General features: G+C 58.8%; 1 protein-coding gene and 1 long non-coding RNA gene across 2 annotated transcripts; both read left to right on the top strand.

The window, feature by feature from the left end:
• The first annotated feature begins 1,009 nt into the window (after positions 1–1,009).
• Positions 1,010–24,870, top strand: EHD1 (EH domain containing 1). The gene is made up of 6 exons (XM_060607157.3): positions 1,010–1,090; positions 2,285–2,711; positions 6,617–6,714; positions 19,295–19,707; positions 22,139–22,303; positions 22,777–24,870. The coding sequence occupies exons 1-6, from the start codon at positions 1,063–1,065 to the stop codon at positions 23,299–23,301; spliced, it is 1,656 nt and encodes a 551-aa protein (XP_060463140.1). The 5' UTR covers positions 1,010–1,062; the 3' UTR covers positions 23,302–24,870.
• Positions 6,721–16,465, top strand: LOC144612991 (uncharacterized). Its single transcript, XR_013550270.1, has 2 exons — positions 6,721–8,477; positions 8,717–16,465. It is a non-coding gene; the product is annotated as an uncharacterized LOC144612991 (long non-coding RNA).
• Positions 24,871–25,290: the final 420 nt, after the last annotated feature.

Raw genomic sequence — 25,290 nt, forward strand, 5'->3', positions numbered from 1 at the left:
AGAGATGCCTTCTTCCAGTCCTTTGTGCTCCTTGGAGAAAGCCAAGCGGCCATATGTAACAAACACGGGCTGAGTCTCATGTATAAATAACCCAGGAACATTTTGTTTTTCAATTTTATTGGGAGGGCTATTCCCAGCACAGAGGGCTCTGGGGAGATGTGATAAACCACGGCCGGTCAATGTGAACGCCGCCGAGGGGGAGCTCGCTGTAGCCCCATTCAGGCCATTGAACAACCATCTCTTTCAGGATCCTCAGCCCCGAGCTCTGCCCTGGAACAGCCCAGAAGTTGCATCTCCGGGGTGGACCCCTCAAAGCACCATGGAGGAGGCAAGTCCTTTGGCTTCTAAGGCTGGCCCAGGAAGTCTGGACTGGACCCACCCAAGGCTCCCGATCACCAGCTGGCACTCAGCCTCTGGTGACAGCCCTAAGAGGCTCAATGTCTTTTTTTGACACCAAAAAAAAAAAAAAAAAGACCCTTGGAGCTTCTGTTTTACTGTGATGGATGCAAGAACACTAATGAAATCTCAAATAAAAGCAGTAAGTCAGAGACCTAAGATTACAGGCAGGACTTTCCAATGATTAGGGAGGGAAAGGGGCGGGGTGGGAGGCAACGGATTTAACATTTTACTTCTTCAGAAGGCACTGAGGCCCTATCCTACAAGGGGTGGGCAACCAAACCTTCCATTTTGCCCTCTCTGGCTCCCACTTGACCCAGATTCCCTAATATTCTGCTTCTTCTCAGATCCGAGTTCCTGCCTCCATCCTTATATACTGCCAGCCTGCTTTCTTCCCGGATACAGGCACCTGGCCCTCCAGGCTCCCACATCTCCCAGAAGCCGGAAAGTTGGACACGAGGCTTTCGAGTTCTCAGGTGCACTTCAGGTCCATCTAGGAACTTCTCACCACCACCTCACCCCCGACCCCCTCCTACACCTTGGTAGCCTCATTCTGGTTATGTAACAATCAGCCCCCCAAGTTCTGACATCACCCACTGAACATTCTCACCGGCCTGGACAGCCAGGGCCGGGGGCCTATACGTGGCAGGGAATGATGGCGGGGGAATGAGCCTAATGGAACAGCCAGGAACTGGTAAGGGGATGGGGCACAGATCAGAGTAAAAGCCGGTTAACTGGTGGTGACCCTAAGAGGAAAGCAGAAGTATTTGGGTTTTTTAATTCCCCCTAGGTTCCCACAAGATTTCATTGTTGCCCCACATTTCCCCTCCACCCCACATAGGGAATTTCCGATTTCACTTCCTCAAAACTCAAGCGGCCAAAGGGCCTCAACTTCCTTTGTACCCCTTCCCAACCTCCCACAGATGCAGCCCCTTCCGAGAGGCCATCTCTTCTTCCCCAGTAGGTCCTGTGTCCTCCGCCGCTGTGTCCATCTTACAATTCCCCGCCCCACTGGCCTGAGGGCAGCTCAGGCCTCCTGCTGCTGGTCGCTTTTTTTCCCCAGGGGCGTCTTGCTCCCTCCCCAGTTTTCTTTCCCCAGTCACCACCCGCCTTGGGCGTTCTACTCCCTCAGCCTCGTCTACTCCCTCTTTCCTCTCTCCCCCTCTCCCCAAAGCAGACGAAGAGGGGTAGGAAGTAGCATCAGGGAAGCAGGGGCGAGGAGGAGGCAAGGAAGGCCTGTTCAGACTGGAGCGAGGCCCCCGCGGTCCGCCGGTACTTCCGGGGACTCTGAGCCAGTGGGGGGCGGGAGGACCGTTCGTGGGGGAAGCGCGGGTGCGGCGCGCAGCCAGGGAGCCGGGTGTCTAACTGGGCGTCTCGCGGGTGCTGGAAGGCACGCAGACTCCCCGACCTCTTCGCGCGCGACCCCGGCTCCCCGGCTTCCCAACCGCAGCACGTCCGCGAGCGGCCCCAAGGAGGGCGGGCGGTGGGTGAGAAACAGGTGCGGTTGCCACGGCACCCGGGCCAGGGGCGGGGAGCGGAGCGAGCGGCGCTCGCGATATTTGGAGTCGGCCAATGGGACCCGGGGGAGGGGAGGACGTGGCGCGGGGTTCGCGGGCGGAGCTTCTTCCTCCCCCGCCCAGTTCCCCGCGGCCTGTCGCGGCGGCGGCGGCGGCGGCGGCGCGCACCGGAACGCCGGGCCCGGCCCTATAAAGGCCGCACGGCTAGGAGCGCGCGCCACTGCGCAGAGGGCGCTCAGCGGGCCGAGCTGTGCGCCTGCGCAGTACGGGCCGTTCCCCGCCCCCTGCCCCGCCGCCCCTCCGCCGGCCGGCCGGGCCCCGCCTCGGCTCTGCGCCCTCGCCCCGCTCTCAGCCGCCGCTCTGCCCCGCAGCAGCCAGCCCCGTCCCCGGCAGCATGTTCAGCTGGGTCAGCAAGGATGCCCGCCGCAAGAAGGAGCCGGAGCTCTTCCAGACGGTGTCCGAGGGGCTGCGGCAGCTGTACGCGCAGAAGCTGCTGCCCCTGGAGGAGCACTACCGCTTCCACGAGTTCCACTCGCCCGCGCTGGAGGACGCTGACTTCGACAACAAGCCCATGGTGCTCCTTGTGGGCCAGTACAGCACGGGCAAGACCACCTTCATCCGGCACCTGATCGAGCAGGACTTTCCGGGAATGCGCATCGGGCCCGAGCCCACCACCGACTCTTTCATCGCAGTCATGCACGGTCCCACCGAGGGCGTGGTGCCGGGCAACGCGCTCGTCGTCGACCCGCGGCGCCCCTTCCGCAAGCTCAACGCCTTCGGCAACGCCTTCCTCAACAGGTAGCCGCCCCTTGCCCCCGGGGCGCGTAGGGGGGACCCCCCCCCGATGCCGCACTCGGGTCCTGACCCTATCGCGGCCGCTGCCCACCCCCACCCCCCGTTGTCCTTTGTCTCCGAGGCCCCAGCGAGCCCCTCGGCGACCACTCCCTGGGACAAGGGCCCCTGCCTCTTCGCACCAAAAACTCACCCAGAGGTCTGGGAGGGGGTGTCGCCGCCACCGCCCCCCCCCCCGCTTGTGTCACACACCCCCCCCATAATTTTCCAGATTATCAGTTTAACCCCCAAACCTTCCTGCCGATCCTAGCCCTGCTTCCCTCAGAACCGCGATCCGCGTTGAGAAAGTGAGAGATTCTGTCTCCACCTCTCCACAAAGTAGTCCTTTCCCCAGAATGGGTGCGTGTAATTCATTCATACCGGCCCCTTGCTCCCTCCCTTTCTCCAAATGTCTGTTTCTTAAGTGTCCTGGAAAAATATGTGAAACTTTTAGTCATTCCCTTTGCTGGTGTGCTGTGCCTCCCCTGGGACCAATGGTTTCATGTGGGAGGGACAAGGAGGATCTCCTGTGGCCTGCTGAGTTTGGGGCAGCCCACGAGGTAGCGGACAGATGGGGTGTGAACACTTCTCTTCAGGTAGGGGGCAGGCGCAGCTCTAAACTGTGCTGCTTTAGGAGTTTCAGGAAGCAGCCTCAGGCTGTGGCACTGGGAGTCCTGGAAGGAGATCGGGCCCGAATCCCTCCCTAGGACGTTCCTTAACCTTCTTGAGCCTCAGTTTCCCCGGTTAAATGGGTGAAATCTGCCTCCTCGTGATCAGGGTTATCCTCCAAGAGACTAACCCTCACGATGCTGGGAACGAAACCCATTGGCCCTTGTTCTAAGGAGTGCAACAGCCAGGCTCACATTTCTGTAAAGGAATTCAAAGGCGCTAGTCCGTGATTCTAAAGTCCCTCTCCCCGTGCTCGCTTCGGCAGTACATATACTAAATTTCCTCTCCCCACCCCTACCCCCAGAGACATACCAGAGGACTTGACAGATTTGCCTTTTCTGCCACCCCCCCCCCCCCCCATTCAAGGAGTGACTCCACATGCCTTTCAAAGTCTGGGTCCTGGGAAGAGCCTAGGAAAGAATCCTTGACTCGTGCCTTCCAGGTCTCCGCCCTGTATGATCACATTCCTTTCCAGACACTGTCCAGCCACACAGGGTGAACCAGCTTGCTCCTGATCCGAGCCAGTGGCCAGCCTACTTCTGTGCACAGAGCTGACCTTTAATAGAAAAGACAGGCAGGCTTCTGTTGTATTATTTTGTCCCTTTCAGGCGTTTTAAGCCTGTCCTGTTTGGTGGTTGATGGCGTTCGTGTGTCAAGGGCCAGGGCTAAGTAAAGCCCTTCATGTGAGAGGCGTGGCCCTCTTAGCCGTGAGCCCTCCTCCGGTATTACACCAGTGTTTTGGAATTACTGTGCCTGTAGATAGGCAATTAGCCCAGACTGTTAGCCGGTGGGTGCCATAGGGTCTCGTGGAAAGTTTGGCTGCTGTGCTGGAAATTTCGAGCATTATTAGGTCTTGACTTTCACGCTGAACTTTGGGAAGCTAGAACGGAGGGTAGCTACACCTACTTCTGTCTTTGCGTCTCCACTTCCGACTGTGAGAGCAGACCGTTTTTTGAAAGGATATGACCTGTGTTCTGAATCTGGAGACCTAAAGTTTCAGAGTTGGAAGGGATCGTAGACATCATCTAGGCACCCCACACCTCGGTGGTTCAGGAAAGCCTGGCTCAGAGGGCTCTGCTGACTTGTCAGACTTGACCAGAGCAGCGCTGACGGGCCTTCATGCAGCCAGTTACCACCTACCGCTGCTTCTGCCTGAAAAAAAGAGCAGTTCGGGGGTGCCGGGTCCAAGGCAGGCACTCTGATGATGTTGGTGCCGTGTGTGTGTGTGTGTGTGTGTGTGTGTGTGTGTGTGTGTGTGTATTTTTTTTAAGTAGGCTCCACGGCCAACGTGGGGCTTGAACTCACAACCCTGAGATCAAGAGTCCTATGCTCTGCCGACTGAGCCAGCCAGGCACCCCTCAGTTCCTTCTTGCCACTCTCCGGAGGGTTCTCGATCAGTGCCCAAAGGAGCCTTATCAGCCAAGGGTCAAGTGGCATGGGTTTGCCCTTGAGCTGGGGCCCCAAGCTGTATCAGCCCATGGAGCACACCAGGTGCTACCCGGCTGGCCAGAGCGCACAAAGGGGGCTCTTCTCTGCCCGCCTGACATGGCCTCTCCTGGCACACTTCGACAGACGCCTTGAGGAGCTCTTGGGACTCAGTTAAGCAACTGACTCTTGATCCTGGGGTCGTGGGATCGAGCCCCGTGTTGGGCTCTGCGCTGGCTGTGGATGGAGACCGCTTGAGATTCTCTCTGTCTCTGCCCCTCTCCCCTGCTCTCTTTCTCTCTCTAAATTAAAAGAGAGAGAGAGAGGGAGAGAGACCCCGTTGAGTCATGAACTTGACTTTCTGGCCTTTTACCGTAAGTGGCCGCTCCAAGAGTAGACTCCGATGGAGCTGACCAAGTCAGGGTGCCGTCAGGATGTCCTAAGAGCATCCTGGGAGGACTCAGTTGTGTAACCGGTACCACCCACGTAGAGTGTGAGATGAAATCGGTGCGTCCTTGTTGGTGAAAAATGCATGTTGCGTGTGCCCCATGCACCGCCTGCTCCCCGGGCCCTGCAGGGCGTCTTATTCCTGCGTCTGTCACACGTGAGCTTGCTCCACAGTCTCCTTTACGGAGCGTTTTTAGGTCTGTAACTTCTCGGAGCCGGTTCTGCTTCAGATTCTTTTAATCTGGGCTCCTCTCAGTGACGCCCTTCCCTAGCAGGGTCCGGGTCTGGCCTGCAGTTACTTCCGGCACCCCGGCTCCGTTGCCGGCACTGGTGAGGACGAGGTCCAAGGTCTGCGGGTCAGCTGATGTGGCTCCGTTGTGCTTGCAGGCGGCACCTCTCCCCTTGGCCAGCTGCCCTTAGCCCGGCCACTGGTCACTTTGTGTGTGTGTGGGGGGGGGGGGTTGGGGCCGATAGGAGAATCTTATCAGCTCAGATTCCTCCTCACTGTGGGCAAGGCAGCTTTTTAAGCCTGCGTCCTACAGACAAAGGGTCCGTATTTTCTTTGCTCACAGTATCTTTTTCAGAGAAGTGGCTGTGTCCAGCAAAGAATCTCTGTGATCAGTTGGGACAGCCCCTTGCTGTTCTGGGCTGTTCTAAGCTCAGTGGGAATTCAGGCACACACACACAGCTAAGCCCTGGCTCAGGAGCTGTCATCCTGTCTGTGGCTTCGTTCATTCTTCCTTGGCCTGCTGTGGCTTCCAGAGAACCGTGAACCGTGTCTGTGCTTCCCTGCCCTACCCCCGCCCCCACCGGCCCCCCGGCTCCAGCCCACGTGTCCCCCAGCTGTTACCCGCCTCCCGCGGCTATCCCTTCACCCAGGCAGCTGGGCCCAGCAGCAGTAAGAAAGCCTCTCGCTGCCTTCGGTATATATGGAAATTCAGCCAAGTGGTTGAACATTTTAATACAGAATTCCAGGGTCCCGGGGTCCCCTTCTGTTTCCCTTCTGGAGTTGAATGGTGACCCAGGCTCGTGCACTTTTCATACCATATCAGCAACTTGAAAGCTGAACTCCTAAACCCTGGGGACAAAGCTCGCGTGGGGAAAGTGCTGATGTAGGCCAGTCTGAGCCTCTGGTTGGATTCCCAGCTAAGAGAATGAGCTGTTCCATGGCCACCCCTGGAAACCACGAGTGTAGAAAACCTTGACATTCTTTGCTTCTGGAAAGGAGGGCAGAGGTGGAGAGGAAGGGGTACGGAATGCCCCACTGTCACATCTAGAGCACCAATAACCGAGTCTTGACGTCTCTCTTCTGGGCTCTTGCTCTCGTGCAGGTTCATGTGCGCGCAGCTGCCCAACCCAGTCCTGGACAGTATAAGCATCATCGACACTCCCGGGATCCTGTCTGGAGAGAAACAGCGCATCAGCAGAGGTAAACAGCCTCCGACACGGCCCGGGGCACCTTCCGTCTGATGTCCGCCGCGTGGACCAGATGCTGCCCTCCGGGTCTCTCCCGGCCCAGGCGGGGACCCTTCTATATCAGCCTCGTGTCCTCACAGTGCGCTGAGCCCAGAGTGGTCAGGAGCTGCTGCTCTCTCCCCTGGCTGCCTCTGCCCAGATCACTAAGAGCTGTCTGGGGCAGAGCACAGCCAATCTCGCGTGGCTTTCATGCTTCCCAACCCCTGGGGCATCTGGAAAAGAGGGCAGGTTTACGAGAAGGCACCTCGGGCTGGCTGCGAGGTCACAGGAAGTCACTCCGGGTCCGGGCTCCAGGTACCTCGGCCAGCACAGCCGTTCTGAACGGGCCCCTGGTCCCCCTGGGGCTCACTCACTTTAGTTTATGTTTAAAAGCTTTGCTTCCAACACCATAGGAATTCCTGGCACGCCCAGCAGGTCTGTGAGAGAACAGTTGACATGAACAAGTGAGCCCAAAGGAGAAGCTGCAGGAGTTTGTTAAATATTTGTTTCAGGGGTTAGTGGCAACGTGTTTAAGTTTGCTTCAGTGTTAAATCAGCAGCCTCCCTGCGCGCCGTGCGCAGCGGGCGGTTTCCGTGCTGGGTAGTGGTAGTGTTAGCGTGTCGGGCCCCTAGTCGTGCAGACTCCTGACTCGATCTTGCCGGGCTCTTCTGAAGATTCGGTTCAGGATGAGCCTGAACCGCGTTATGTTTCTGCTGCTGTTCCTTTTTTCGAATGGGAAGGGGGCTGCTGTCTGCCCGGAGCGTGAGGGCAGGCTAGGAGTGGGGCCTACGGCTACAAATGTGCGAATGAAGTAAGATCAAACTCAGGGGTTGAAGACAAGTGACCAGATTTGTTTCCCATTAACTTGCAAATCTTTCCTGTGCCCCTTTCCCTCTGGGCGGCCCAGCCTTGGCGAGCTTTGCCTTTGAAGCCAGCAGCCTGACATTCGGGGGATTTTTGTGGCTGCTGTGGCTCTGAGGAGGTGGGGGCCCTGTTCTTGGTCCTGAGAAACCTTGCTTCTCTTTTTTTCCAGGCTGTGGGCCCCGGCCGAAAAGGGCTTTTACATCAGAGCATCTTGAAACTGCCCTAATTCTATCTCTCGGTCTGGTTTCAGCTTTCAGGTTCTGCACCCTGATGACAAAGACACTCCTAGGAGTTGAAGGGGGCCGCTTTGGGACCCCTTCTAAAAAGGAGAGGGCTAGGGGCACCTGGCTGGCTCAGAGGAACGTGCGACTCTTCATCTCAGGGTTCGGAGTTCGAGCCCCGCGTTGGGTGTAGAGATAAAATAAATATTTAAAACAAAAAGACGAGGGCTAGTTTTCCCTCTCTTACTGCTGTTGTTTCAACCTGGTTGTAAGAAAATACCTGATAAGCATGCGAGAGAAAGACCAGACAAGGGGGAATTTATTCTCTGTTCACTTCCAGGCCTGAGTTCTCCTGGAGGGACTTTTCTTTAAGGCTCTGTCATGTTATCTTTTTTTTTTTTTTTAATTTTTTTAATGTTTATTTATTTTTGAGAGACAGAGAGAGAGAGAGAGTGTGAGCAGGGGAGGGGCAGAGAGAGAGAGAGACACACACAGAATCAGAAGCAGGCTCCAGAATGTCAGCACAGAGCCCAACGTGGGGCTCGAACTCACAAACCGTGAGATCATGACCTGAGCCGAAGTCAGACACCTAACCGACCGAGCCACCCAGGCGCTCCTGTTGTGTTACCTTTTTAATGACCTTGAAGAGTAGGTATCGGGGCGCCTGGGTGGCGCAGTCGGCTAAGCGTCCGACTTCAGCCAGGTCACGATCTCGCGGTCCGTGAGTTTGAGCCCCGCGTCAGGCTCTGGGCTGATGGCTCGGAGCCTGGAGCCTGTTTCCGATTCTGTGTCTCCCTCTCTCTGCCCCTCCCCCGTTCATGCTCTGTCTCTCTCTGTGCCAAAAATAAATAAAAAACGTTGAAAAAAATTAAAAAAAAAAAAGAAGAGTAGGTAGACTGGGGGCCATCGGATAGAGAACTAAGGCACCTCTGGGCGGCCACCTCCCCGCCGCAGAGGTCAGCTGATGCGTACACATCTTCGGATGGGGACAGTAGCTGACAAACACCGGCTTACCTTCTCGGCAGTCTGTGCTCACTTACGGCCTTCAGAGCTCGGAGTTAAGGTATTCGAGGGAAAGGGCTCGTGACCCTCGTTGTCTTGTAAAAGGGATCCCAGATACCACTGCTTGCTTGCTTGCTTGCTTGCTTTTTTTTAATGTGTATTTATTTATTTTGAGGGAGAGAGAGAACGTACCTGCACGCGAGAGTGCGTGGGGGGAGGGGCAGAGAGAGGCGAGAGAGAACTTGGGGCTCGATCCTACGAACCACGAGATCATGACCTGAGCTGAAACCCAGTCGGGCGCTTAACTAACTGAGCCACCTGGGCGCCCTGACAGACATCACTGTTTTCCAGCAGTGCCGTGAGGTTCCCCTGCTTGGGAAGAGTGTCTTTGACACGTCAGCCTGCGTCCTTAGAGCTCGGCGGGCGACAGTTTGGGAGGATATGTCTTGCAGCATTGGGCGCCCTGGCCCCATCTGCTGGGATGTTTCCCTTCCCTGCCTCCTTTCTCTGTCAGCAAAAAGGGGGGGCAGCGGTGTCCAGACGTGCCCTCTCTGGGACAGGCGCCGCTGTGCCTCCGCGTGCTCTCCAGTTCGCGGATCGGCAGGCATAGGGTACACTCTGGGGGCCAGGGGAGGACGCGGGGTGCAAGGCAGTCCCCGCCCTCAAGTTGCCCGTGCAGGTGGCGGGTGCTTGGAGGGGGAGGAGGCCGGCAAGAGACACCAGGGCTCGCCCCTGCTTGTCTGCTGCTCCTCCAGGTGGGAGATGTGGCCCCTTTCTGTCCCGGGGCAGCCACAGAGGGCCTCCCCCCCAACCCACCACACCCAGGAAGGAGGAGTGGGCCTTAAAGAGAAGCGCATTGCTGGGGCGCCTGGGTGGCTTAGTCGGTTGACCGTCCGACTTCGGCTCAGGTCATGATCTCACAGTTCCTCAGTTCAAGCCCCACATCAGGCTTTGTGCTGATAGCGTGGAGCCCGCCTCAGATTCTCTGTCTCCCTCTCTCTGTCCCCCTCCCTGCCAGTGCGTGTGCACACGCGCTCTCTTTCCCTCCCTCTCTCTCAAAGATAAATAAAAGTCGCAAAAAACTTAAAAAAAAAAAAAAAAAAAGTGCTCTGATTGGAGGAGGGCTTCTTGTGAAAGTTTCTTTCCCTCCGTGCCCTTAGATATCTTGTTTTTTTGTTTTTGTTTTTTTAAATGTTTTTATTTAATTTTGAGACACAGAGAGACAGAGCACGAGCAGGGGAGGGGCAGAGCGAGAGGGAGACACAGAATCCGAAGCAGGCTCCAGGCTCTGAGCTGTCAGCCCAGAGCCCGACGCGGGGCTTGAACTCACAGACTGTGAGATCATGACCTGAGCTGAAGTCGGACGCTTAACCGACTGAGCCACCCAGGCGCCTCCCAGATATCTTGGTTTAAAGTGTTTTACTGAAAGTTACCAAGTTAGCATTTGCTCTGCAACATGTTTGGTGTCAGTGTTTTATTAGTCGGAGAGAGACCAGCGGGCAGTACCTCTCAGATATGCTGGCCGTGGTCTTCACGGGAGGTGACCACTCGCTAGATGGGGAAGGAGCGACCTTCTTCTCGGAGGCCCCACCCATCAGTCACTGCAAAGGGCCCGTGTTGCCCTGTCCAGCAGAGGAAGTCAGAGTAGGGGAGTGCAGTTCCCCGGCCGGTGGCCTGTCTGTTCCCTTTGCTGACGGCACGGAAAGCAGGTGTTTCCCTCCCAGAAAGATCGGGCCACCAGAAAACATGGGTCCTGGGCAAGCAGCACGCGTTCCTGTGTCCCGCCGACCTGGTTACCTGGAAACAGAAGGTTCTTCTGGACGTTGCACGTGCATTAGAGTTGCTACTTACGTTTACTTCCATTTCCCACCCTATCTGCCAGGCCCCTCTGGACGTCTTCCCCCTTTCCCCGTGGTGCCTAACGTGTGCAGGAAGTACTGCCTGGAAAGATAACGTAGGGCCCGTGCAGGCCCAGAACAGGGTACAGGCCAGGCTCTGCAAGAGCCCCCTGAGAATTACCACAGGAAGGAGAAGGGGCCCCGTGGGGGCCTCGGGCTACGCTCCCTCGCTGTGCTAATCTGACCGCCTTTAAAGATTACGTTCTCCTGTGTCAGCAGGGAAAGCGGCCTGTGGGGACAGCATTCGGTCTTTAGTGCTGTGTGACTGATAAAGGGCATTCCAAAGGGCACCCGGGGCCCGGTGGGGCTGGCGCCCTTGGCTCCCGGGCTGCTGCCACGAGCTGGAGCAGGGTTTTCCCACGGCAGGCCCCTGGTGGGCCGCGGTGGGGAGCACGCTCAGGTGGAGGCCCCGGCCTGGGAGTCAGGGGCCCGGCCAGGGCACCCCCTGCCCTTGTCGCCACGTGGCTGAGAGCTGGCCGCAACTTTTGTGCCTGTGAGTCGCGTCAGCAGGGAAGTGTTCCTTGAACTTGGGTTAGGAGAACGCCGCCTGGCCGGCCTCGTGCCTGGCTTTCTGCGGACCGTTGCCACACGGACCCGCTCCCCTGAGTTATCGCACAGCTGCATCGGGGAGGACACTGCTGCTCTGCAGATGAGGAGACAGAGGCTCGGGAAGGTTACGTCGTTGGTGCGAGGCGACACGGGCTGGCCTGAGCCCACGGGTCCCGCAGAAGCCGTGGCCACACCAGCCGGGGCTGAGAGCAGACGCTTTGCTGCCAAGGAACGCCCACAGCTCAGATCGGGCAAGTCTTTGACCCTGTTGGGTCGTGACCGTGCAAGGGCTTCTGAGCTCTCCTGACACACGCAGGGGCCACCTTCGTTTCTCTCCCAGCCTGAAACCAGACTCTGAGTCCAGAAATGGACCTGAGGTCCAGGGCTTGGACCAACAACGCTGGGATCTTCTTTTCCCTGTTCTCTGCCTCCAGCCAGAGACGGTCCCCCAGAGCATCTGTGGGTGAGGACTAGGACGCCTGGCCAAGGCTGGCTGGTGCCCTGGCTTCTCACTTGCCCTCCTGCTGACTGCCCCTGGTTCCCAGGCTCCATCCAAGCCTGGAGGCCATCCCAGTAGGCAGGTAGGGCCTCCCAGGCCCAGACCCAGAGTCCTCTGACTCAGAGGTGGGGCCGCGCTGTGGCCCTCCCTTCCCCCTGACCCTTGTGCCGACTGCCTCCTGAGGTGCCCCACCTAAAAGCCCTCCGGGTCGGGGTTTTCTGCAGCCCAGAGCATGCTCCGTGAGGTTGCCTGAAAGCCTTGAGCAAGGCCAAGTGCTGCACCCCTCCTGGCTTCCCAGCACCCACAGTTCAGATAATGACCGAACGTGCAGGCCCCAGCTCAGTACTCTAGGAGCTGGGGGCCCTAGGGAGTTGCAGCGACCCCTGGGAGCCAAGTCAATAAAACAGGAATAGCGACATCAGCCTCCTTGTTGATAAATACAGGAATCTATACGTGTTAACCTCTTGCCCTAGTCCCTGGTGCACAGTTACGTGTTCAGCAAATGTCAGCTAATTAAAAACAGACACCAAAAAATCCAGGGATTCCCAGACTTTGCTTAGACCTTTTCCTGAATAACCTCCCGAGGAGGCCAGAGGATGGGGAAGTACTGACTCAGCTGGAGTTTCCCTTCAGCTTCCAGGACCTTCTCGGGGCCCCTGGCCTCCTCCAAGCCTCCCTCTCACCACTGTCCCCCCCACTGTTCCCCCACCTGTGGTCCCCTGGACAGCTTTGGGCCGAGCCTTTGCCCGGAATGCCGCCGCTCCGCCGAGGGGCGTGGGCCGCTGTGCCCGGAGGAGCGGTACCAGCCCGTGCTGGCGCCTGGCACCTGCTCGTTCCAAGGCTGCGAGCCGGCACCCGGCTTTGTAGCAGCTGGCCCGAGCGCCTGCAGATGTTCCGCTTATATTTGGTGGCATAAGGCATTCTTTGCGCGTTAGAAGTGGTCGTTGCCTACGCACCCGTCGGAACCTGAGCTTCTGGAGCCCAAAATACGATTCCTGTGAGTAAATGATAGCAACCGTTTACCAAGTGCTTACAGTGTGCCGGGCGCTCCCCTGCTGCCCACAGCAGCCCTGTGAGTTAGAAACTTCCATCTTCACGTCACAGAAGAAGAAACTGAGGCTCGCAGAGGGTCCGTGGCCTGAGGGGGTCACAAGGACTCCGGATTCCAACGCGGGCCCGATTCCAGAGTCCATCTGTCCTTCCCCTTCCCCTTCCCCACCCTTTGCTCGTTTGTTTGCTTGTGTCCCCGTCAGATCTATGGAGGTCTTCACCCTGGTTAGACGTACAGCTGCGTGAAGCTGTTATGCAACCGCCACGACCAAGATCTGGTCTTTCCGTCCACCTGGAAAGCTCCCTGCAGTCGCTCCCCGCCCTCACAACCCACTGGCGTGACACTCGTCCTTTCTAAAGTCTTGCTTTTCTAGAATGTCACGTAAAAGTCTTCTGTGTCTGTCTTCCTTTACTGGGCAGGTGCTTTGGGGATTCGTTACGTATTTGAGAGCATCGACTGACCATTCCCTTTTGTCATTGTCGTTCCTACCCTGTCGCGTGTGTGTGCCCTCCTTTCTTACCCGTTCACCTGCTGAGGGGCCTACAGGTCTCCAGTTTGGGGCAGTTTTGAACAAAGTTGCTGCAGACATTTGCACACAGCAAATGGTCGCTGAGCAACCCTGGGAAAGCCCTTCCCTGAAGAGTGCCCGCTTGCAGAAGTGCACCACCCAGTCCTCTCTCAGCGCCTTACCCTCCATCTTGCCCCTCTGTGCCCCTCTTCTGGGCCCAGCACCAGCTGGAAGCGTGCGTGGGGGGAGCTATGGCAAGAAATACCGAGGCCCACGCGGCTTGAATGGCAGGAAACAGACGTCGATTGCAGACAAACCCTCTATTGTTGATGTTCTAGAAACTTGGAATGTATGAAGTAGCTTTTCCCCCAGCTGCTGGAACTACCTGTGTTTGGAGGGTGCCAGGAGAGGGCAAGGACCTGTCACGGTTTTCCCTCCTCCGCCTCGGTGCCCATGGCGGGGAGCGGGACTCTCCTCGGGAGGTCAGACCTGGTGAGGAGGCCTGGTGGGAACAGAGCTGGGACGGGAGGCACGTTTGGGCCTCCTGTCCACTGGCCTGCGCCGTTGCTTCCCCGAGACCCGGCCCACCCTCAGCCTGGTCACCCTAAGCGAACACACGACTCTTCTGCCTCCCCCCTGCCTCCATCCCCGCGACTGTGTGCACACGTGTGCTAAGCTTCACCAACGCTAACCGTCTTCGGTGCACAGTTCAGTGGCCCCAAGCAGATCTGTGTTGTTGTGTGACCTTCACCACCTTTCAGAACCTCTTCATCTTCCAGACAGAAGCTGTATCCCCACTAACCACTAATTCTCCGTCGCCCCTCCCCCCTGTTCTACCTACTGTCCCTATGGATTTGACTACAGGTACTTCTTAAGGGTAGAGACATACAGTATTGGTCCTTTTGTGCCTGGCTTGTTCTATAATGTCTCCAGAGTTCCAGAACTTTCTGCACTGGAGCTTGTCCCCTATCAGAGACGGCACTGCCTTTTCCTCACGCTGTGGGGTCAGCCTTTCCTTTCCAGCTCACCACCTTGGACCACGTTGTCTGTCCTTCGTAGGGACACTGGTGTCCGCACGCTCAGTCCTAGCCCCACCTGAGGCAGACGAAGTGTCCCTATCTCCTTGGGTGGGGGTGTCCTTGTCTCTGGCACCAAGCACGCCTTGAACTCCCACTTTCCTTGAGGAAATGCTGTGCATTGGGCTGTCTGATGGCTGACAGCCATCTTGTCACTGATCTCGTCACTTATCCTGTCACTGAGACTGATCTCTAATGTGTCCCAAAACCCGAAGGCTCACTGCCTTGGGCGAGGGTGGGGGCGTGGGCACGCTCGTCCCTGTGCTTGTCGCCTGGGGCCTAGCTCTAGGCCAAGTGGTGGCCCTGGCCACCTTGCTGGGTGCGTGGACTTGAGTGATGCTTTGGTGCTGCTGCTGTGGGTGTAGCCCTTGGTGCCTTTTGCGACAGCATCTCTCAGGCTGAGTGAGGGTTTGGTGGACAAGTGGGTGCCGGGCAGGCCCGGCGGTGGCTGCAGCCACGTCGTCGCGCATGGTCATACACCTGCAATGACCTCACACGAGCCTGAGTGACCCTTTTCATGACCTGTGGATGTACTTGGCCAGCCACCATGTCTCCCTCACCAAAAGTGTGAGCATTTTTCATAATAAACAGGAAATTTCGTTCACCTGCAAAAAAAAAAAAAAAAAAAAAAAAGGACTTAGCTCTGCTGGCTCCAGCTCGAGGTGTTGGCGAGTAACTGGGTTTCTGGGGGGGGGGGGGTGCGGTGGGGGGCACTTGGGGCTCTCGGACCGGCGGCAGTGACTCCAGGCACAATTCAGAAGGGGCTCCTCCTCTCCGTCTTTCCTGGTTGTCTTGGGCCCCCCGCCATCGGGGGAGGGGCGCGTGGGGCCACATTGGGTGGAGTCTGGGGGTGAGCCCAGCTCCCTGTGCGCCGTCCTGACTCCCGGGCCAAAGCTAACTTGGGCTGGAGCCCAGCCCATCGGGGCGCCCCTGTTCCCAGTACCTCGCTTCTGGCACCGCTGCCTCCCCAGCTGTGTGAATCTGCAGTCATCCAATCTGTGATGGCCTGAGGACGGGCGGTTTGACGAGGGGAGAAGTGGGGCCTCGTTTCTGCTGGGAGGGAGCCACCATTCCGTCCTGAGTCATTGCTTTCCCAGCGCTGGCCTGCTGTTCCCAGAGTGGGCCATAAAAGGCGGTGGCTTTGCGGCCCACGCGGGCGCCGCGGCCTCCCTGCCGCTTCCCTGGCCTGCTCCTCAGCCTTCCTGTTCTAGTTTTCTGCTGATGAGTTTTCTCTCTGGGTGTCCCGTCCCGTGGCTCCCGGAGCCAGCCGCGCGGCGGCAGGGGGCCCCGTCCTCTGGAACCAGCAGCCTGGGATGCTGGCTGGCAGCCGGCACGGGAGTGACCCGGCACCCTCTCCACGCCTCTCCTGCTCTGAGCACAGAGAATCTGGGGGTCTGGCGCTTTCCCACCATCTGCACTGGCCTCGGGAGGGCTGATGACCGCTGTGCCCAGGCTCAAGTTCAGACTCCCAGGGGCTTTACTGTCCCCCTCCCCCCACCGGCTTCACCTTACCCCCATGATAGTAGAAACTCCAGCCGGTCCAGAGGCTGCTTCTGATCAGAGCGTCCTGTCTCCCTGGTGTGCTGGGGCAGGAACAGATGCATGTTGCTGCCATGCTGAGTCGACAGAATGTGGGGTTTTCCTTAAGTTTCGATGTCTTACCCCAAGGGCAAAAGCTGGCTTCTGGCCTCAGAGCCAGGTTCGTCTCCGTTCCTGACTCATGATGCCGTCCTAGGCCACTCGGCCCCTCCAGCCAGTGGGGCCTGTGCCAGGAGCCCCGCGTGTTATCCCTTCTGGTCCTCCCTATGACCATAGGAGGAGGAATTGTTTTCTGAATTTCACAGAGGAAACAGTTGTAACAGAAAAGTTAAGAGCTTCGGGTCACAGGGGCGCCTAGGTGGCTCAGAGGGTTAAGCGTCTGATTTCAGCTCAGGTCATGATCTCGCAGTCCATGAGTTCGAGTCCCGCATCAGTCTCCACGCTGACAACCCCTGCTTCGGGTTCTGTGTCTCCCTCTCTCTCTGTTCTTCCCCGCTCTCGCTCTCTCTCTCTCTCTCTCTCTCTCTCTCTCAAAAATAAAGATATTTTACAAATTAAAAAAAAATGGGGCACCTGGGTGGCTCAGTCGGTTGAGCATCCGACTTCGGCTCAGGTCATGATCTCACGGTCCATGGGTTCGAGCCCCACATCGGGCTCTGTGCTGACGGCTCAGAGCCTGGAGCCTGTTTCGGATTCTGTGTCTCCCTCTCTCTCTGACCCTCCCCCGTTCATGCTCTGTTTCTCTCTGTCTCAAAAATAAATAAATGTTTTTTAAAAAAAATTAAAAAAAAATAACTTCAGGTCACAGAAGGGGGCGGGCGAGGGGAGTCGAACACAGAGCTGTCTTTTTTTTTTTTTTTTTTTTTAATGTTTATTTATTATTGAGAGAAACAGAGCATGAGTGGGTTAGGGGTAGAGAGAGAGGGAGCCACAGAATCCGAAGCAGGCTCCAGGCTCTGAGCTGTCAGCACAGAGCCCGATGTGGGGCTCGAACTCACAAATCCTGAGATCAGGACCTGAGCCGAAGTCGGAGGCTTAACCGACTGAGCCACCCAGAGCTGTCTTATTTAAGGGCCTGTGTTCTTTCTGAGCACCGGAGTGGGGAGAGGCCTGGAATGCTGTGGCTTCGGGCACGCAGACAACTCTGAGGTACACTTGAACCAGGGTGAGGTTGGGACGGGGGGATGCCTGGCGGCCAGAATGTTTATCCAGCCAAGCAACTTCACCCCTAGGCGCGCCCACAGTGTTAACTGTTAATCTTAAAGCCCTTGCGATGAGGGCCCGGTTCTGGCCTGAGTGGAGGGAGCCTCTTGGGGAGCTCGGCCATATAGACTTGCATTTGGTCCGTGAGGCTTGGTAGGATGGGAACGGCCAGATACCCCTCTGATGAACCGCCCTGAAGGTTCCTTAACCATAAGGCTGGGGAGGGCTGGCCTCCCACCTCATGGCACTGGTGGTCACTCTGGGCCTTTTCTTGACACTCTGTCCTTTCCTTCTCCCCACTCTAGAGAATGCATGTCTAAATCCCAGTTTGGTCAGAGGGTAGTGAGTGTGTTGTGCAGGGGATGCTAGAGTCAGGCTGTGAGGACAAGGAGGTTGGTTTGGGCCAGTTTCTGAGAGCAGTGTCCCGGCTGGCTCTTCCCTGTAGGAGCCGTGTACCCTCAGGAGCCTGACTATACTCTGGGATGTATTTGGTGCTTCTTAGGAGGACCGGCCCACATTTCAGGTGGGAGGTGGCCTGTGGGTAGCAGCTGGCTGAAGAACGAGGAGAAGGAGCCCGGGGACAAGGAGGCCTGTCCAGAATCCCCCAGAGAGGAAGTGATAGTTCCGGGACTCGGACCGAAGCTTCCCAAAGATTCTTAGGCGATTGTTTTCACGTGGTCGTCTTCCTACCTCTCCTCTCCTCTTGATTCCTAAAACATGAGAACGAGAACTTTCACACCTTCTGGGGGCAGTGGAAGAGGTGGAAAGATTTTGAAGAGGGGGAATTGTAAAACAGGATGCAAATTAAACTGCAGTTACAGAGGCGCAAAAATCCGTTGGCTTCAGCCAGTCGTCAGACGGTTTCCGTGGAAAACAGTAGTCCAAAGCCGTCCTGAATGTTCAGTTTGCATCTCTGAACTCAAGGTGGTTGCTCCAGCTCCTTCCATCACATCTGCATTCCATTCTTCAGGAAGGGAGAAAAGGACAGAGGGCTCATACACCTCTTCATGGTCATTTCTGCCTCAAGAGAGGCTGGGGGGGGGGGTGCACTCTCAAGCTGTGGGGCCCTGAAATCAGCTAAAGCCAAACAGTTCTGTTATTAAAGGAAGAGTTCCAGTTAGCAGTCTTTGCTAGATGTCCATGTTCACCAAAGGGCTTTAACTGGATGGTGGAAAACAGCAGAGAACAGAGGGAAGAGCTACTTCATTTTAGGGAAGCATGGAAGACCTAAGCGAGGGGAGGCGGTGTGTGACACGTCATAGGCTGCCGTAGAGCAGGAGCCAGCAAAGTTTTTCTGAAGGGTCAGAATTAGTATTTTTGGCTTTGCAGGCCTGTGGTCTGTGGCCTGACAGCTGAACTTTGCTATTGTAGACAAAAGCCACCATAGACCGTACCGAGGAGCGTGGCTGCATTCCAATAAAACTATTTTGAGAAAGAGAGAGAGAGAGCAGGGGAGGGGCAGAGAGAGAGAGAATCCCAAGCAGGCTCCTCACTGTCGACACTGAGTCCGACGCAGGGCTCGATCTCACAAACTGTGAGATCATGCCCTGAGCCCAAATCAGGAGGCAGACGCTTAACCGACTGAGCCACGCAGGCGCGCCCCCCCCCCCTCCCGCCATAAAATTTGTATTTGCGGAACAGGCGACGGGCGAGCTGTGGTCTGCCAACCCCTGTTGCGGAGAATAAATGAGACTCCCGCAGAATGGGGGGCCTGGCGCGAGCACCGCACGAGTAGCGGCTGCAGGTGTGGTGGCTGTTACTGTCTCTGTCGTCCCAGGGCATCCAGCTGGCAGGTGGCAGGCCCCCCCCCCCCCCGCTACCCCCCGACCCAAGTCTCCGCTCTCGCTATGCCGGGCTCTCCCCCTCACTCTCGCCCCGATCTGAGCTGCTTCAGAGCTCAGGCTCTGCCTTCTTTTGCATGACTTATTTGTGCTCCGGGCCAGGTGCTGCGTGGGCGAGGGTGCCACAGGGGTGGGGTGCCACACAGTGGGGGCCTGACGCCCCTGCCCTCAGGGTGCCGTGCTGGCCCCGTGAGTACACGGAAATGTAGCTGACCCCGGGCCGAGTCGGGAGGAGAGCCATCCGAGCAGCCTGGGCCTCGGTGCCCCCGCCTCACCCTGCTCTTCCCGCCTCCCCCCCCGCAGGGTACGACTTCGCGGCCGTCCTGGAGTGGTTCGCCGAGCGGGTGGACCGCATCATCCTGCTCTTCGACGCCCACAAGCTGGACATCTCTGACGAGTTCTCGGAGGTCATCAAGGCCCTCAAGAACCACGAGGACAAGATCCGCGTGGTGCTGAACAAGGCCGACCAGATCGAGACCCAGCAGCTGATGCGGGTCTACGGGGCTCTCATGTGGTCCCTGGGGAAGATCATCAACACCCCCGAGGTGGTCAGGGTCTACATCGGCTCCTTCTGGTCCCACCCGCTCCTCATCCCCGACAATCGCAAGCTCTTTGAGGCCGAGGAGCAGGACCTCTTCAAAGACATCCAGTCTCTGCCCCGAAACGCCGCCCTCAGGAAGCTCAATGACCTGATCAAGCGGGCACGGCTGGCCAAGGTAAATGGGGCGGGGGCGTGGGCGGGGGGGGGGGAGGTGGTCCGCTGCTGGAGGGGGCCCGAGGGGGCCTGGGACTGCCACTCAGGGCCCCAGGATTGGGCTGCCGTGGCTTTCGGGACGCCGGAGTCCCATCCGGGCAGACCCACAGCCACACGCCTACGTTGCGCCGTGTCTGAACGAGTCCCCTCTACGCCCATGGGTGCAACCTGTTCTCAACGGAGTCTTGATGCGTGTGGACACCAGGTGGGAAGATAGCACTGTGCCAGAGGGCAGCCTGGAAACTGGAGAGCAGGTGGGGGCGCAGTCCTCGTCGGCTTCCCTCCCGGGCCTGTGGAGCGCTTAGCACACGCTGGGCGCCGGGGACACAGTGGGGACTGCCACGCACGGTCCCTGCCCTTCTGGCACTCACCAGTCGTACTGCGAAAGCAGAACACGCAAAGACAAATAAAGCCCAGTTTATTTGTGTGGCCATGGGGCGTTGCAGCAGCAGGCGACCGCGAGGCCTCAGGTGGGACTGATGCATGAGCCGGGACAGGTGAGAGCTGGTGGAGAGATGGGGCGCAAGCCTGCGGGCCCAGGGAGAACCCACCCGGGTGGCCTCAGCCCCCAGAGGCCTTGTGAACCGTCCCCAGTGCTCTGTGGAAACGCAGGGCCTGCCGACCCCTGCCGGCGGCGGCGGAACTGCTCACGAGCCTGGGATCTCAGCGCCTGGCCGAGCGCCTCCCTGAGACCCCGGCGTGGGTGGGGCTGGGAAGCAAAGGTCAGTGCCACCAGTGGACCCTTGGGACACAGAGGGGCAGAGCGTGTCCCCTGATGTGGCATAGCAGCACGTCGCGAGCCTGCCTGGATACGTCCTCAGGCCGCGTCAGTGCCCGCGTGAGGGTCACGGATCCTTGGGGCTCAGCGCTCGGCTTCGGCCCGAGCCTGTCGGTGATGGCTGCCGAGCAGGGACCCTGTGCATCACCCTGGAGCAGTGGCCGCGGAGGGCAGGAGGGTTTACACCCGCCCCTGGCTCATGGAGGAATAGGAGGGTGTTCTGTGGGTGTTAGGGCTTCGGTGGAGGCGGTCCCGTGGCCTGTGAAACCGTCACCCTGGGCTCCCGACACGGTGGCTCACGGTATCCCATCTGGAGGTCCGAGGTCAGGTAGCATGTGGGTGCTCGCTGTCGTAAGTAATGAGAACTGACCCTTCATCTTTTACCGCGGGTCCCTGTGTCCACCCTGGTTACCCACAGTGCTCACGGGCCCTTCTGGAGCGTGCTAGAGGTGCAGTCCTCGGGCCCTACCTGGCACGACCGAACCGTCTGCACTTGAACGCCATCCCCTGGTGGTCCGTATGCACAGTAACGTGCAGGAGCCTGCTCTGGGGGACACAGGCCGCACAGTTTTCTAGATCTCTCACTTCGTGGCCTTTCCCAGTGAGTGGAGTCGGTTCTGAGGAAAGGTCCCATGAGAAAGCCCGCTTCACTGGCCCCCGGTCCCTCCCGTTTCCAGGCTGCGGGGAAGGGCAGCCCTGGTCTCTCCTCGTCCGGCCTCCTGTTGGCAGGGCCGCCTGTGTTCTCGCGCAGCCTCCTTCTAGGATACAACAAAGGGCAGACTCTTTGCTCATCCACAGAAATGGTGTTGTAATCACCCGGCCGACGGGCACATTGAGTCACCGTGCCCGGAAAACCCCGGGGCCTCCCATCTTGTCCCGCACCTGCGGTTTCTAGACCGTTTCCTTTTCCTGGAGTGAGTTGCTCTCTGCGCCAGGCCTGTGATAGGCGGAGCAGTGACTGCCACTCTCTTTGACAGGCCTGCTGCCCTCAGGCGGTTCTCAGCCAGGCTCTCAGCCTGGGGCAGGGCAGGGCCAGGCCACTGGAGGGGTTTTGATGGAGCAGAGCTGGCAGTCGGGAGAAGGAGGGTGAGGCCGGCTGGCTACAGCCCTTCGCGGCTGGACAGTACCTGGCAAGGCAGAGGGATCTGAGGGCCAGGGCCCTGGGAGGGTTGCGGGCGTCACCAGCCGTGGGGAAATGAAGGGTGTGCCCCTAACTGGCGAAGGTCTAAGTAAGGTATTGAGCTTAGATAAACTTAAAGACATCTGGGAAAAGCCTTAGGTGATTTTCCTAATCCTTCGTCATTCTGAGCCTTCAGGGTGGTCAACTGAGCATAACTCCAGCCATGTTGAAGTTTTGTGAACTTGACATCATCAGCCACACGTTTGCACATGCGGGATGGCAGGGCTCTGCTCAGCTTGTACGCCGTGCCCCTCATCTCTGCTGCGTGGAGGGGTGGCTGGGGGGGTGCCCGGTGCCACAGAGAACACGGGCTCTGGTCTGCTTTGGGCAGCGTCCCCAGTTACGGTCCCAGCCTTCTGGGGCGGCCCCCGCGCAGGTCCCCCCTGACAGGGTGTCCGGGACGCGCCTGACGTCCGCCCCTTCCTGTCTTTCCAGGTCCACGCTTACATCATCAGCTCCCTCAAGAAGGAGATGCCCAATGTGTTCGGTAAAGAGAGCAAGAAGAAAGAGCTGGTGAACAACCTGGGAGAAATCTACCAAAAGATCGAGCGGGAGCACCAGATCTCCCCCGGCGACTTCCCAAGCCTCCGCAAGATGCAGGTGTGGCCACCCCGCATGTACCCTCTGTGGGCGCTGGGGTGTCAGGGAGTGAGACGGTGGCGGGGGGAGGCGGGGGGGGGGGGGCGCCGGGGCAGTGGTTCTGGAGGGAATGCAGCTTCTTGGGGCGGGGCCTCCCCAAATGGAAGCAGCTGAGTCAGTCAGCAGCACCCCACCCGAATCAGAAGTCGACCCGGCTGTGACACCACGAAGGGGAATGCGGTGACTCACCCTGCACGGCGGGGGGAGGGCGGCGGGCCAGGCACTCCAGCACCGTCCTCCCCACGGCCCCTCAGGGAAGGTACCTCTGCCCCGCAGCCCGGGGAGCCGAGGCCGAGGGGCTGCCAAGCGGTCGGGGCCGAGACCTGGAACCAGCTCTTTGGCTTGGGATCCCTTGCTCCCCCCACTCTGCCTGGAGTCTGCAAGGGACCTGAGCCAGCCCCCCCCCCCCCCCCCCCCCCCCCCACCTACCACAGGAGCTCCTGCAGACTCAGGACTTCAGCAAGTTCCAGGCCTTGAAGCCCAAGCTGCTGGACACGGTGGACGACATGCTGGCCAACGACATCGCCCGGCTGATGGTGATGGTGCGCCAGGAGGAGTCCCTGATGCCCTCCCAGGCCGTGAAGGGCGGCGCCTTCGAAGGCACCATGAACGGGCCGTTTGGGCACGGCTACGGTGAGGGGGCCGGCGAGGGCATCGACGACGTGGAGTGGGTGGTGGGCAAGGACAAGCCCACCTACGACGAGATCTTCTACACGCTGTCGCCCGTCAACGGCAAGATCACGGGCGCCAACGCCAAGAAGGAGATGGTGAAGTCCAAGCTGCCCAATACGGTGCTGGGGAAGATCTGGAAGCTGGCCGATGTGGACAAGGACGGGCTGCTGGATGACGAGGAGTTTGCCCTGGCCAACCACCTCATCAAAGTCAAGCTGGAGGGCCACGAGCTGCCTGCCGACCTGCCCCCGCACCTGATCCCGCCCTCCAAGCGGAGGCACGAGTGACCGTGACCGACCGCCGCGCCCGCCTGGCCGGGCGGAGACTGGGGGGAGGGGAAGGGTCACCAGCTCTCGAGGTCCATAAAGACTGAGCGATGTTTCCTCAGCTCTTGAAAAGGAAAACCATCATCTTTCTTTTAAGGCTGTTCCTGGGCCCAGCAGGGAGGCGGGTGATACTCGCATGTGAATGATGGAATTTTGTGCACAAGAACTATGGATATTTTTAATATATAACGTCAGAGGCAGCGTGCGTTCTTGCCTCCTCCATCTGACAGTCCCGCACACAACGGGCCTCTGTCCTCTCCTGTCCCGCCGTACGGCCCGTGCCCACCCTGGCTCGCCCCCCACCCGGCAGCTGCGGGGGGGCCCCGGGGCCGTGTGCAGACGGGCGCCCCAGGATCCCAGCTTGTCGCTGAACTGAGCGCGGCTTCGCTGGGCCGGTGGCTTCCTTCCCTGTGCGGCTCCGCCCCTTCCCCGTGCTCCTGGATTAGGTTGGTTCTGGTGCCTTCTTTGCCCTCCGTGGTGGCCCCTTATGCACGGGCCCTGCTCTGTGCTCTCCTGTCCCACCCCGCTCCCCCGGCTTGGCCAGGCACAGAAATAAGCCCAACTACCTTTCTCGTGGGGTCCGGGGGATGAGTAGGTATGCGAGAACGTTTCCCAGAAAAACATAGAAGCTAGCTTTGTTCTGTAAAGTGACGCCTCTCATACTTGACCGAGTTTTTCAGTAACTTCCTAACCACTTGTTCAGAAGCTGTGATTTTGTCCCCTTTCCCACACTCCAAGTAGGGGCGGTCCCACCCAAGAGCCGTTGGATGTACAGAGTAAACCCCGTCGGGGGCCCAAGAGCCGGCATTTCTTGCTTCTCCCTTCCACTTGCCTGGAACATTCTGGTGTGCCTCCTCCCCCACCTCGGATGGGTGGGGGACCCCGACGAAGCCAGCATGGCTTAGCGTTCTGGCCTGGGCCTTGCGTCCAGACGGAGACCAGGGACGACCCAGCCCCTCCCCTCCTCGTACCCCCATTTGAGGAGGCCCTCTCCTACCCTCCTTCCGTCGTCCTCCCATCGAGCAGAGGAGGGCAGCGTGTTGTCTTGGATGCCCTTAGAGTAACCTCCCTCCAGGCTGAGCAGTGAGGGACCCGAGGCAGCGAGCCACCAGATCAGGTGGCCCCATCAGCTTTGCCAGCACAGCCTCGGGGGGCCTGGCCGCACTCACGGGCGTCCCCGTCACTGGTGGGGGGGGGGGGGGCAGGCTTCCCACCAGGCACTCCCCAGGTAGGTCTCAGGGACTCCTCCATCTGACCTCTTCAACCCCACCCCACCCCCACCCCCCCCCCCGCCCCATGCCTCCAGTACTGCTCTCTCTGGGCCTCCGCTGGGTCTGAGTCACTGGCACTGACCTTGTCACCTGCCGCTGGCTCCGGCGCACCGTTCTATGCAGTATCCAGTGGGGGTGGGGGCAGCCTCCCGGTCGGGAAGTCACTGTCAAGGTGCCATGGCCCATCCACACTTACTTGTGGGAAGAAAAAGCAACCGAAGGTAACTTCTTTTCTTGCATTAAAAAACATTTAATCGTGCCGAAGGTGGCTTTTGGTGCTTCGTCGTCTCTTCCAGGGGCCTGCACCCCACAGCGGCGGCTGGGACACCGGCAGGGCATCTGGAGGGCCGAGGTGCCAGCGGGGACAGATCGGCAAGCCTGACAGGGTGCAGAGGTGGTCCTTGCCCCATAGAGCGAGGCCTGTAATGGGGCTGACGACCCCCCTTTCCTTGTGCCAGGTGGGGGCTGCGCGGGCAGAGTTGATTTGTGGGGGGAGGATGGGGGGGAAGAAGTCAGGGAAAGTTCTGGTGACTGAGGACGAGGCCGGCCCCCAAGGGGCTGGGGTGAAGGTGCCTGCTTTCTACGACCTTCTCCGCTTCTCCAACCGGGGCCCCTCCCTGGCCTTGGACTCTAGGCACTGGGAGGGGTCAAGGAGACAAGGGCTTACTGCGCCCCACGC

Source organism: Panthera onca, chromosome D1 (assembly GCF_046562875.1).
Source record: "Panthera onca isolate mPanOnc1 chromosome D1, mPanOnc1 haplotype 2, whole genome shotgun sequence".
In the NCBI taxonomy this organism is placed as follows: Eukaryota; Metazoa; Chordata; class Mammalia; order Carnivora; family Felidae; genus Panthera; species Panthera onca.

Coding starts and splice junctions, on each gene's coding strand:
- EHD1 (XM_060607157.3), top strand. CDS start 1,063: ATGAGCCTAATGGAACAGCCAGGAACTG. Junction 19,708..22,138: donor AGCGGGCACGGCTGGCCAAG/GTAAATGGGGCG, acceptor CTGTCTTTCCAG/GTCCACGCTTACATCATCAG. Junction 22,304..22,776: donor CAAGCCTCCGCAAGATGCAG/GTGTGGCCACCC, acceptor CACCTACCACAG/GAGCTCCTGCAGACTCAGGA.